Below are 14,061 nucleotides of genomic sequence, written 5' to 3' on the forward strand. Positions count from 1 at the left end.
AAACATCCTCAACTTTTCCATCAAATGTTTCTGTTTTGTGTTCTATTTTCTCCAATCTCTCCTCAATTTTCTCTGTTGCTACTAATAATTTTTAAATTTCAAACATAATCATTTGCAATGTTAAAATTTCTTTTTCCTGTTGTGCCATTCTTCCAACTTGTAAACACTGCCACTATAGCATTTAAGGCTTTTTGTTAGATTTCAAGCAAGTTCATTATAATCTTTCAAGTCAAGGCTTTGTCCTCCTCTAATCCAGCTGCTGATAAAACTCCCGAAGAACACCTGTGTAAACAACCTGTGCCCTTCCTATTATCACTCTCAGTAAATAAGCTGAAAAGCCTTGAAGTGTCAAATGATCAAAGAGAAAAAAGAAAAAACAATGTTTCCAAGCCTCCAGCCTCTAAGTGGCAGTGTTACTTCTTTTCCCTCTGTTGTTACAGCCCTCTTTGTATTCCTCTTTATATCTTCTTTATGTTCCAAACTTAAAGAAAAAAGATTCTTAAATGGAGAGAAAAAACAATCTAATCAAACATTGTAAAAAAAAGAATTTTTTTAATCCGTAGGTATAAAAAAGAATAAAAAAATAGAAGAAGAAAAACTAATCTATTCAGTTTAAAAAATAGGAAACATTTGCAAAAAATCCATCCATAAAAATAAAAAATAACACACTAAGTTTAATGTGGCTTAATTTCACCGCTTGCTCTCTTCTGTCTTCAATTTTAATTTAGCTTTTTTTTTTTTTTGAGGGGGGGGTAGCCTCTTTTCTAATAATAAAATTTCCTCACCAATTCGACACACTTTCTCTTTCTGCTTTCTTTCCGAACCGGAGCTGTCCCAACTTCAGCAGCTTCAATGGCTACGTTTCTGTCGTCAGAAAAAAGAGCTTTTCCTGGATCAATCAGGGACTTTGCAGCGTCCCTGAGATCAGCAGGACGTACTCTTCTCTATCTCCATCTCTATGGGACAGTTTAGGTCCAAAAGGACCATCCAGCGGCAGAAATATCAACTGCGATCTTGGAGCTCCAAGCTCGCATGTCGTGTCGTCGCAACATCAGTTCCTCCTCCCACAGCTCAAGGACTTCTGTTGACCAAACTACTAGTCAAGGATGAATGTAATAAATGATGGAAATTAACCATGTATATATCCACAAATAAACTGCTTGTCTCAAACTTCAATGGAGAATGGCTAGTTCATTTCTTGTGATCTAACGTAAAGAAAGGAATCAGCTTCTCTGGTTTCTCGCCTTCTCCCAGGCTTGGAATTAAAGACCACTGAATCTAGGATTTATGTGTGTTCAAAAGATAGGGGCAAATAGGACATTTCACTGTGCAATCAATTGTTCAAGGTAAGACTGCTAAATTGTCAGAATTATGTAACCCTCCAGCACTAGAGAAATTTCAAATAGCAAGGACAAACACTCCTGACTTTTCGCCCAGAAAAAGTCTAGGAATACCTTCCTCAGATTTTCCATTAAGGATGTATAAAATATCCCTGAAAGGTGTTCACCCTTAATAGGATTAATAACATGATGAGAGGAAGTCAACTAAGGTCAGTGGCACTGTAACTCAACCAAAGCAATACTAATTGAATTAGCAAATGAACCTTTCTACCGCACAGTGGGAGTAAAAAGAAGTCAGAGTTGATATTTCTCCATTCTTATGTGTTTATATATGTGAAAGCTGCATTAATGTGCTTTTGTTTATCACATCACTCCAACAAAGCTCTTCTTCTATTTTGGAGTGGGTGTTCTTTATTTTCCACAGTGCCTACGTAGTTTAGTTCTATATTTTGCTTTTCTTTAAATCTAAATTATTTATTTTGGAAGATAATATTTACATGGCATATATTTGCAGGGTGTTTTTTTTTTAAAGCTGCGACGCTCTTTCCTTTTTTGAAATGACATTTTTTTTTGTTCTATTAGGAAGGCTTCTCCAGGTCTTAACCAACACAGCAATACTGATTAACAGAGTTGTATAGTGCACGTAAGAATTTGAAATCAAAAAAGGCACTCAGCGAGACAAATACAGCATTTAATGGCAATTATTTCAACAAAAATAATCTTTTCTGAGATTGCGTGGCGGTTGAAGAGAGCAGGCAACAGATTCATGTCTCTACAAGTTCTTTAAAAAAAAAATCTTTAATCTTGGGTCAAGTTTCTTGACTTTTACCAGCTATTGGCAGATGAATTTTTCTAGTATTTTTGTGGCATATTATTTCATTGTTTCAAGAGTACAAATGAATGCTTTTGTCTAACATCACATGGATATTCCTATTGGGGTGGCTGAATTCTAGAGTTTTACTGACATAGAGCCAAAAGGCTGGAGAGCTACAGAAATTTTCAGGATGAACAGGTTGCTGAAATGTTCCAGTTTTGACAGCTACCACGGCGTGCATGTTTGGTAGATTTTTTTTTTTTTTTTTACAGTTCCTTATAATTATGGCAGGCTCCTACGCCAGAGTATCATTTCTCATGGACACCATTATTTGCACTGACAAATTAGAAGTCTGAATAATGATGGCTTTTGTGAGCTATATGTACGACATTGCAGTATCATACTGCCCTGGAGTTTTTAGCTTGAATGTGTAATTGCTGATTCCATACTGAGCAAATTGTAGCTCAATAGTATACGATACGCTTTCCCTGCAGAAGACTCTCAATTCAATTGCTGAACATGTTGAATTAAAAGGATCAGGACAAAGATGATTGGAAAGATCGTGACAAGGCCTCCGTCTGAGACCATGGAAAGCACTTTCCAGTCAATGCTTCAAATTATTCAAGAAGGCATCAAAGTAGCAAAAGCTAACCTATACTAAAAGAGGAAACAAATTCAGCTCAAGTGCTGTAAAACAATCTCGCACAGCTCTTATCCAACCGATATTTGTATGAGAGCGGAGGATAAGTTTTAACTGAACAGCTGAACATTTGTTATTAAAGATAACTCCTTTCCCCACTGATCAGCAAATAGAGTCTCGAGCACATAACTTGAGCAACCAGCTGGTTTTCTAAATAGTTCAATTGGTTTAGTTGGTAGGTGTGTAGTTTGACTGATGGTTACATGCAGGAGTTTGAACAGGTAGAGCTGGTTTTCAATATTTGCTGAGACAATTCCTTACAGTGGCTTTGAGCAAATGAAGCAGTTGAGATGAAAATAGGACAAACATTAATACATCATTGGTGTAGGATGAAAACTATTTTTACGTTTTATAAAAATAGATGGAGAACAATAGCAGCAAACAAATATTATTAGTCTGCATCTTAAAATAGAAATTCCATTTGTACGCAAACACTCAATTTTAAAAAGTACTATTGAAGTTTCAATCTCATCCCAATATATACATCTTTAAACCTGATTTGACTTCCCAAAGTGAAAAGTAGTCTGCCATATATCATAGCAAAAACTTATCTGCCTATTATTTGTTCCAAAATTTGGCTTGGGAATGGGACCAGACACAACGCTTGGCTTGTTAGCAGCTCATGAAACTAATTGTCTTGTCTTCTAGAGAAGCCAATAAAACAAAATGCATCTTCCTTACCCTCCTTTTGAGTCCCTTCTGTAAACACAAGCACAGCATTTACCCTCAACAATAAGTGAGGTTATATATAGCAGTTGTTCACCTTTTGATACCGGAAGTTTCTTTGAAGGAAAATGAAGGAACGCAATTTGATTCCATAGAGAAAATATGACAAGTTACTTCATTTTCTTCAGCATCAAATCCTTCAGGAGTCTCTAGAAGCCAATTTCATAATTCTGTCTGTCTCTTGGAAGAATGAAGATTCTATCAATACGAGTCCTTCAGTAATTTGTCACAATGAATGGCGTTTAGTTTCTTCCCAAAGCTCCAGTCTCTTTGTAGTGAGCAGCTGGGCCACTCCACTTAAAAGCATCAGGAAAATAGTGAAGGACATCACAATGACATAATGGCTAATACTGCAATGAAGAGAAAATGATGCATTAGAAAGAAGCAGATTACAAATCAAGTAATCCAAGGGAACAAGGTTTGCACACATGCACACATATGTTAACCTAGACACACATGCAATCTTAGGCAGGTACATTCAAAGACACAGCTTGCAATCTATCCATTGCAAACTGGAATTTTAACTGGAAATTTGCAGAAAGAATCCCAGTCATAGATTGATTGATTTCTGAGCATTAGATCATAATGCATCAAATGCTCCCACAACTCTCTGGAAAATTATGGTTACCCAAGTTACTGGAACACAGAACTGCAAATGTCCTACATGCAGAGTTTATTTTTTATTTATTTAATGTGTTTGCTGACTGCAGTGAAAAAGAAGCACTAAGTTGCCCATCACTCCCCAAGAGACCGATGGATATTTTGATGCCAATTACCTTACTTGGCAACTTCAATAACAAATGAGAAAATGTTACATAAAACTTAATTTTAAAAAACCCATTATTCAATCAGGGCCAAAAGCTAACCATGGTTTATATAACATAATAATGGAGTTGGCAGGAACCTTGGAGGTCTCTTAGTCCAATCCTCTGCTCAAGCAAGAAACCCTATACCAGTGTTTCTCAACCTTGTCAACTTGAAGATGTCTGGACTTCAACTCCCAGCATTCGCTGGCTGGGGAATTCTGGGAGTTGAAGTCCAGACATCTTCAAGTTGCCAAGGTTGAGAAACACTCCTCTATACCATTCTGGACAAATGGCTGTCGAATCTCGTCTTAAAAACCTCCACCCACAACTTCTGAATGCCACCCTTTCCTAGTTAATGGTTCCACTGTCAGGAAATTTCTTAGTTCTATGTTGGTTGTCTCCTTGATTAATTTCCATCCATTGCTTCTTGTCCTGCCTTCTGGTGCTTTGATAAATGGGCTGACTATATATTCTTTGTGGCAGCCCCTCAAATATTGGAACACTGTTACCCTTGTCACCTCAAGGCTGGATTATTGCAACACGCTCTACATGGGGCTACCCTTGAAAAGCGTTTGGAGACTGCAGCTAGTCCAGAATCCGGCCGTGCGTGCGATATTGGGTGCACCGAGGTACACCCACGTTACACCTGTCCTCCGCGAGCTGCACTGGCTACCAATTGGTCTCCGGACGCAATTCAAGGTGTTGGTTATTACCTTTAAAGCCCTACATGACTTAGGCCCAGTGTACCTTCGAGACCGCCTGCTGCCACATACCTCCCAACGGCCGGTGAGATCCCACAGATTGGGCCTCCTTCAGATGCCATCAGCCAGACAGTGTCGGCTGGCGGGCCCCCAGAGGAGAGCCTTCTCTGTGGCTGCTCCGACTCTTTGGAATCAGCTACCCCCCGAGATCCGGACCATACCCACTCTCATGGCCTTCAGGAAAGCTGTAAAAACCTGGCTCTTCCAACAGGCCTGGGGCTGTTGACCTCATTGTTGAGGTCCAGCCCCGATTAGAATGAATGCATGTGGTTTTATGATTTTAAACTGTCTTTTTTTTCCCTCTTTTTTCTCTCTTTTTTGTAAGCCACCCAGAGTCCTTCGGGATTGGGCAGCATATAAATTTTGATAATAAATAATAAATCATGTCACCACTGGTCCTTTTTTTCATTAGATTAGATATACCCAATTCCTGCAACCATTCTTCGTATGTTTTAGCCTCCAGCCCACTAATCATATTTGTTGCTCTTCTCCCCACTCTTTCTCACAACTTTTTTTTTATATTGTGGCAACCAAAACTGGATGCAATATTCCAAGTGTGTTAGTACCAAGACATTATAAAGTGTTACTAACACTTCACGTAATCTTGATTCTTTCCCTGTTAATGCAGCCTACGATTGCATTGGCTTTTTTGGCAGCTGCAGCACACTGCTGGCTCATATTTAAGTGATTGTCTACTAAGACTCCAAGATTCTTCTCACAGTAACTCATTAGATAAGGCCCAGTAACTAAGTCTGTTGAGATCCTTCTGGCTCTTGAGCCAATCTTCTGGGGTGTTGGCTATTCCTGCCAGCTTGGTGTCATCTGAAAATTTGTTGAGTTCCCCTTCTTTTCCCTCGTCTAAATTGCTTATGAAGATATTGAAGAGTATTGGGTCTAAGACAGAACCTTGAGGTACCCCGCTGCTTCCTTCCTTCCATGTAGATGCAGTTTCATTATGGACATGCTGAGTGTGGTTTGTCAGCCAGTTACGAACCCATCTGGTGGTGGTGTTGCCGATCACACATTTTTCTAACTTACTCAGAAACAGGTTATGATCTCCTTTGTCTTACTGAAATCCAGGTATCCTGTGTTCACAGCATTTCACTGGCCCATTAATTTAGACACTTTGTCAAAGAATGAATTAAAGGCCACTTGACTTTAAAATCAGCCCAGAGTTTGCCCTCCATCCCTTAGCATTTCTGAGAACCAACCCACAGCATTGCCCAGTTTGCCTAAAGAACTCAATAATAGGCAGGTAGGATAATCAAACTGTAGAAACCACTATTTCAACAATTTGGCAAACACAACACGTCCAAAATTCTTATAATAAACACAATCTCTCTGGGAGGAAAATATTAGCTTTGTAATCCAACTGATTTTTTTTCTTCATTTCCAAGTAGTTTCACAGATAGCAAAAGTGCTATTGAATTAGTTCTCATTTTAATGTAGAGCTTTGTGGAACCTTATGAGTTCTGTATTCTATATTAGTATCTTCATTTCCTTCCCCCAAAGCTTTATGCAAGTGAGGAATAAAGCATAAGTCTCCACTCTTTTGGTGTTTAAAAAAATACAGAGATTATTTGATGACTATTCCAATTTGTGTTTTAATCTTCCTAAGCTCAGATGAAATTTTAATTACTCTGAATAATTAAAAGGAATGCATGAATGCATATTTTGTTGGTTCAGAGTCAGAAGTTCAACTTATATTGAACTACTAGAGAATCTACTCAGTCAGTGAGAAATACCTGTTGTAGGATATGGCTAAATGTCAAACAAACAATTGAAACACCATAATCAGTAGATAATACTAATTCACAATTGTTTGAATGAGATTCTTTGATGTTTTAATTTTAAATGTGTCCAGAATCAACCTAACACCCATTTGCTAAATTGCAAATCAAACAACTCTCTCCTTTCTTCCTGGATTCACCTTTTAACTTAAATTATTCTCATTTTTTCTGTGAATTCTTTGACTTTGCTCCATATACTTACCAAAACCAAGTCTAAACTGATTTCAAGAGCTAAATTAAATGCATATTCTCCCCTGTTACCTGTAACACCCACCATTACTTGTGTCATTTTTTTAGACACTAAGAATCTTGGAACAGAGACAATCGTTTTAATGATATTTAGTTAAGCATCGTAAGATGCCATTGAATGAATGGCTGAAATGAGGAAAGCACATTTATTTGCATAGTGCAGAACTTGCTGTGCTGATCACAAATTGCCACGGGGAACTTCATTCTAAAAGATATATATTAGCGAAGTAGTTAGGAAGGCATGAAGCTTAGTATAAATTCCTGTCACAGTTGACAATTTAGAAAGAGGGTAGACAGACAGACATAGACAGTTATATAGATATATGGTTAAAATGAACTGATATATTTGTTCCATGTCTGAACTAATGAAACACATATATACGCACACACAAGAATGTATACCTATTTTACACAGCAGCTGCCCAGTAAAGATGATCCATAGGAACAAGAGTATTTAATGTCTTATTTGAATGTGGCTGCATTCCTTCTCAATTTTCCCAATGGAGAATTAGAGACCGCAGTTTGTCGTACGCTCTAAGCAGAAGTTTATCACATAAATCCGTGACCAAGCATAGCACGGATTAGAAGCAACAGCTATTCGCTTCCGTTTAATTTATTTTCTGCATAAGCTAGGATTCTTTGCCTGATGGCCTAAGGACTGCAGTGGATAATCATCGGACTGAACATTCAAGCAATGAAGCATTAACAATTTGAGGCAAGGCAACTGTGTTTAGAAAAGGCAATATGGTTCGGGTTGGATATGCATGTGTGTGCATTTTTAAACAATAAACATTGAGCCAGCGTATATATCATGCTAAGCCAGGCTAATGTTTTACAAGGAGTGGCACCTGCTCACTCTCATTGACTCCATTCCCTGGGCAATGCAACTGGCAAACAGATGTCACTGTTTAGCTAGAGCATCGCATCTATTCCAAATGCGGGTTACATGCTAATCACAATTACCTAGAGAACATAACCATAAATTAATCTTGGCTACGTTCTCTGGTTAGTACAGGATGGATATAAAGTGCATCCTGCATCCAGAGAATACTCTTAAGTGTAGACACTTGTTTGAATATCAAATTACCTAAAGAGAATGGAAAACTAGGGGCGACTACTCTAAGCTTATACTTAATTAATGTGCTGTTTAAGCATTTCATGGACACATTTTTACAGAAACAGAGGTTAATGAGTGCAGAGGTGACACACCAGTAAACTTCAAACAAGTTTCACTCTTACCTATAGACATCAATTGCATTAGCAGTCTAGAAAACTTTTGACCAGCCACATGATTGATAATAACTGTCTTTTCCCGTTAGAAGTCATTTAAATATTTATTTATTATTTTATTTAATCGATTTATAGGCTGCCCAATCCTGGAGGACTCTGGGCGGCTTACAACGAAAAAAAAAAAGAAATAATAAAAAATGAAAATAAAAAACAGGTTAAAATCAACACGCATACATTCGTTACGATCGGGGCTGGACCTCAACAATGAGGTCAACAGCCCCAGGCCTGTCGGAATAGCCAGGTTTTAACAGCTTTTCTGAAGGCCATGAGAGTGGGTGAGGTCTGGATTTCTGGGGGTAGCTGATTCCAAAGGGTCGGAGCAGCCACAGAGAAGGCTCTCCTCCGGGGAGCTGCCAGCCGACATTGTCTGGCTGACAGCATCTGAAGGAGGGCCACCCTGTGGGATCTCACTGGCCGTTGGGAGGAGTGTGGCAGTAGGTGGTCTCGCAGGTATGCTGGCCCTAAGCCATGTAGGGCTTTAAAGGTAATTTATTTTATTTTATTTTCCTTTATTTGTATGCCGCCCTTTTCCCTGGGGGGACTCAGGGTGGCTCACAATTCAAAAAGGGAGGGGGGGGGAAAGACAAACAGTATTCCAATATGGAAACAATACAACATATTAAAAGAGAGCACAACAGTCACACAATTCGGGTGGGGTTGGAATCTTAACCCCAGGCCAGCCGGGACAGCCAGATCTTCAAAGCGGCGCGGAAGGATTGGAGGGTGGTGAGGGTCCGAATCTCCACGGGGAGTTCGTTCCAGAGGGTCGGAGCAGCCACCGAGAAGGCTCTCCTCCGGGTAGTTGCCAGTTTGCACTGGCTAGTAGATGGAATTCGGAGGAGGCCTAATCGATGCGATCGTATCAGTCTAGTGGAGGTAATTGGCAGTAGGCGGTCTCTCAAATATAAAAGGTATTTAATGTGTTAAAATCTATTTCTGTTGCTTTGCCTTTAAGCTGCAATAAAAATCCTGGATCTCGGATCAAACGAGACCATTCGGAATAGTACGGAATTGTGTTCCAGAGAAGATCTGAAACTTGGTTGTCTGTATGAACACAGAAGCATGTGTTCTACCGCTGAGCTAGCATTGCCTAGCAGAGTCTGAACAAGACATTCTCAACGTGCCAATCAAAGCTTACAAAGAGAGCTGCTAATCAGGATGAGGACGCAGCATGATTCGGAAAACGCTCCTATTTAGTCATGATTAGAGGAGGAACATCAGTGGGGGGCATCAGCTGTGATCCGAAGAGGTTGGCTGATGCATCCAGAAGTAACTTCTTTTAAAAGTTTTAAATGCCTCCCGTGCTGATTCTTTCCATCCTCTCCTGATTGTGAAAGGCAGGCATCAAAAGCAAACCTGGGGGCGCTTCTTTTTAAATAAAGAGCTTAAATTTTATGCCTCCAAGACTACGCGCTCATATGCCGCTGAAAGTTAAGTAGCGGGTCAGGACATCTTAAAAAACGATGTCGGGCCTCTTGATCCATGAGGAGAGTAAATGCCATTTCATTTTATAGCCTTCTATAAAGAAAACCAGGGAACGATGTTAGCCTCAGTTCTGAGTCAAAGGAAGAATGGGGATTATCTATTCATAATTCACAAGACTCCCGTTAAAAAGGGACTTTTGTCAGGTATGATTTAAACCAAGGGTGCCCAACCTTGGCAACTGAAGTACGGCTGTCTGGGGAATTCTGGGAATTGAAGTCCACTGGTCTTAAACTTGGGACACCTCTGATTTAAACAATCGTTGAACCACGATTTCTGTGTATTGTTAGAAAATACCCAGTGATTTGTTTGAAAATGCCTCTGTCAACTTCAAACTGAACCTGGTTTTTTTTTCTTGCTCAGAAAAAAAAGTAAGTGAGCTTAAGGTGGAAGTGGTGAGGTAAAGGGTGACAGACAGCTTCCTCATTGGTTTACCTCCAGAAAAATTAGTTTACCTTCTGAAAACACAATTGTTCGCTGGTTGGCCAAGAGCTAAATAGCTTGAAATAGATCTATACTAGTCTCCCTTTATTTATTTATCAGCACAAATACAACACAAAATGTAACAAAGGCAACAGTAAAAATATTACCTTTCTGTCTGGATGGTCTTTTATGACGAGCCAATGGACAGAGAATGGAAGCAGTAGACTTCCTCCCATATTTGGGCATACCAGGGGTTGTAATATATATATATATATATATATATATATATTATATATATATATATATATATATATATATATATATATATATATATATATAAGATTTTTTTTTAAATCTAATAGATACCTTTCACCCTGGCTTCGCTGATAACGGATAAGAGCCTGTGGCCTAATGGCTAAGATGTCTGCCTAGTATGTAATATAGCCCAGGTTCAAATCCCAGTAAGGGTATGGCTAGCTGATGAGAGCTAAATAGCTTGAAATAGATCTATATTAGTCTCCCTTTATTTATTTATCAGCACAAATGCAACACAAATGTAACAAAAGCAACAGTAAAAATATTGGGTTTCTGTCTGGATGGTGTCTTATGATGAGCCGATGGACAGAGAATGGAAGCAGTGAACTTCCTCCCATATTTGGGCATACCAGGGGTTGTGACTTTAAATATATCTATCTATCTATCTATCTATCTATCTATCTATCTATCTATCTATCTATCTATCTATCTATCTATCTATATACATACATACATACATACATACATACATACATATATATATACACACACACACACATACATACATACATACATATACATACATTTTCTAAGTTCAGAAAAATCATTTAGCAAAACTCTCCCCAAGGTATATTTTTCATGCTAGCATAAGATTGTACGTCTGAACACTTCCCCATACACAACCTGTATGACACTGCTAAACATACATCTGTCTTCCCATACTTCGGAGTTCCCCTTCAAGAAGACTGCAGATTATCTGTCTTTTAAGAAGATGTCTTTCACCTCTAAATGTAACACTTCAAAATAAAATTTAAAATAATCTAGAAGGAAAAGGAAAGGGACATTGACAGCAGTGAAGACAGAAATAAATTAAGGGTATCAATTATACAGGCTTTCAAGTTTCCTTTGTGCTACCCTAGAACAATAAAGAACATTTTTGGAATCCCTGCCGTACCTGTTTCTTGACCTGGCCCACCTCAAAGAGTTGATATCAATCTTGCAAGCTTCTCTAGGCTTCTCTTATGCGAATAAAATCAGGCTCACTTTAAATTTATCATGCTTTCCTCTTTCTTAGAATTACATATGTTTTTGCAAGTCACGTGGCTCACTTATTATTTCCCCCTATTGTCAATGTTGGATCTTCTTTCTTTTACACAGATCAGGTCTCACAGTTTGAGAATTGCTGCCCAAGGAACATACTATTACCCAACTTAACAAGGCAAACACACACACACACACACACACTAAAGGGAAAAAAAATAAAACAGGTAAGAAATTAGAAAGTCATGAATCCATTTTCTTTAACCCGAACAAGCAGCAGCATTTTGCAGAACCACCTTTTACGCAACATTCTTGGTCAAACTGTTGGACTGGTAAACCGCACATATTTGTAACATTAGGGTGGAAGAAGAAGTCGCAGGAGGAGCTAACCAATGATCTGTACCTGGTTCCAATGTCCAGCCAGCTTCCATAATCTTTAACCAGAAAGAAGAAGTGCTAGGGAAAAAACAACAACAATAACTATATTCAGTACATGTACATTGCCCAATAAAAGTGACAAAACTGATATGTATATTTGAATTGTTCAGGACATATAAACCCATCTGTAAAAAAAAAAAAGGAAGACCAGCCTTCAAAAGAGGATATTTACAGTAAATAAAAACAAGTACATACTGTATGCCAGATAACAAGTCACTAAGAAAGTGAATGGGTAACAATCTGGTGTAGTGGTTAAAGGCTGTGAGTTCTAGTTTTGCTTTAGGCACAAAGCCAGATGGGTGATTTTAGGCCAGTCATTGTCTCTTACCCCTGGGAAAAGGGCAAGGACAAGTATTACTGAAATCTTATCCCAAAAAAACCTGCAGAACCAGTCAAGGCAATTGCTGCAAGTCAAGAGTGATTTTAACAACACACACACTCCCATCCCCAAAAGGAAACTGGATAAATTACTGTGAATTTTGTATTTGGTTATGAACTCCTTGAGTCCAGACAGGTATTTCCGCAACCAACCTGCATTTTCTTTACCGTGTTTGCTAAAAACGACCCAAAGTGTAATCATGCCTGGCTTTCCCTCTCTATTTTGCTGGCTACTGCTTGCAGAGATGGGATGATTCTTACTGGAACAATCCTGCTTCTCTCAACATCTGCTTCAGCCTCCTAAATGGTCTTTGGCTGGTCGTTTCTCTTTCAGCTCTAATTCCCTATAGCCGCATTAATGATCAACCTAAATGATACCATTACTGAAAAGCAGGCATGCTGAAGAAGCCACAGAGATAGCGATTAGAGTTTATTGTCTAAAAATGAGTGGAATTTTCCCCATCTCATGAATATAGCAAAGCCGTCTCCTCTTCAACGTCAGCAGAGAAAGCAAGGGAGATAAAAAGAATCCTATTAATTCATTTCGCCATTTGGCCAGATGGACAAAAAGTTCTGATTCAGTTTAAGGCAGTTGTCTAGCTCTACTGCTACAGGGCTATCACACGTTTATCCAATTTAAAACGCTGACAAGTAAAACTTAGAAGATGGCATTTAAGAGGATTCTACAGATTAGGTGGGAACACTTAGTCAACCGTAGTTGCTCCCAGAATAAAGTAAGATCAGAACAGGTTAATATTGGGTGGGATAACACCAGGAAATCCCATGTCTGTACAATATATTGAGAAATTTGAAAAATCTGAGAGACGGGAGAGAGAGAGGGAGGGGGAGGGAGGGGAGGGAGAGGGAAGGAGGGGAGAGAGAGAGAGAGAGAGAGAGAGAGAGAGAGAGAGAGAGAGAGAGAGAGAGAAGGAAATGGCAAGACCCTTCTATGTTACTGCCAAGTAAACTACACAAATGTTGTCGCCAAGAGTTAAGCTCAACTTAAGAAGTTTTCGCCTTTATTTTGGACTCAACAATAGGCAGGGATTTGCAAATATTTCCTCCTATTTGTGAGATTTCCTGGACCAGTTCAATCAAAACAATTTAATGTGATAGAACAAAAGCTGGTGTGTCTTATTTAACCAATTCCACCGGGAGGAATAAGGGAACATAGATTTGAAATCATAAACCTCTTCCATTACTGTTCCAAAGACACATCCCTTCTAGCCGAGTTGTGATATGTGCATACACTACAGGCATTGCAATAGCAATAGCAATAGCAGTAGACTTATATACCGCTTCATAGGCCTTTCAGGCCTCTCTAAGCGGTTTACAGAGAGTCAGCATATTGCCCCCAACAATCTGGGTCCTCATTTTACCCACCTCGGAAGGATGGAAGGCTGAGTCAACCCTGAGCTGGTGAGATTTGAACCGCTGACCTGCTGATCTAGCAGTAGCCTGCAGTGCTGCATTTAACCACTGCGCCACCTTGGCTCATTGTATATACTTTAGGGCAAACATAGTTTTTAATATTTTTTTTAAATGCTATGTTTATTATAATTGTTTAA

At 39.0% G+C, this 14,061-nt stretch overlaps 1 protein-coding gene across 3 annotated transcripts in view; it reads right to left on the minus strand.

Moving 5' to 3' along the window:
- Nucleotides 1-2,010: 2,010 nt before the first annotated feature.
- Nucleotides 2,011-14,061, minus strand: part of PIGN (phosphatidylinositol glycan anchor biosynthesis class N) — a 62,755-nt gene continuing 50,704 nt past the window's right edge. For 2 of the 3 annotated variants that reach the window (XM_032223029.1, XM_032223030.1), the window contains exons 28-29: nucleotides 12,081-12,133; nucleotides 2,011-3,930 (exon numbers count right to left, since the gene is read on the minus strand). In XM_032223029.1, coding sequence (XP_032078920.1) covers nucleotides 3,807-3,930; nucleotides 12,081-12,133 — 177 coding nt within the window. In that variant the 3' untranslated portion in view covers nucleotides 2,011-3,806. The remainder of the gene's footprint in view (nucleotides 3,931-12,080; nucleotides 12,134-14,061) is intronic. The other variant, XM_032223032.1, reaches the window with a different exon arrangement.

The sequence above is a fragment of the Thamnophis elegans genome, chromosome 8, assembly GCF_009769535.1.
Source record: "Thamnophis elegans isolate rThaEle1 chromosome 8, rThaEle1.pri, whole genome shotgun sequence".
NCBI lineage: Eukaryota > Metazoa > Chordata > Lepidosauria > Squamata > Colubridae > Thamnophis > Thamnophis elegans.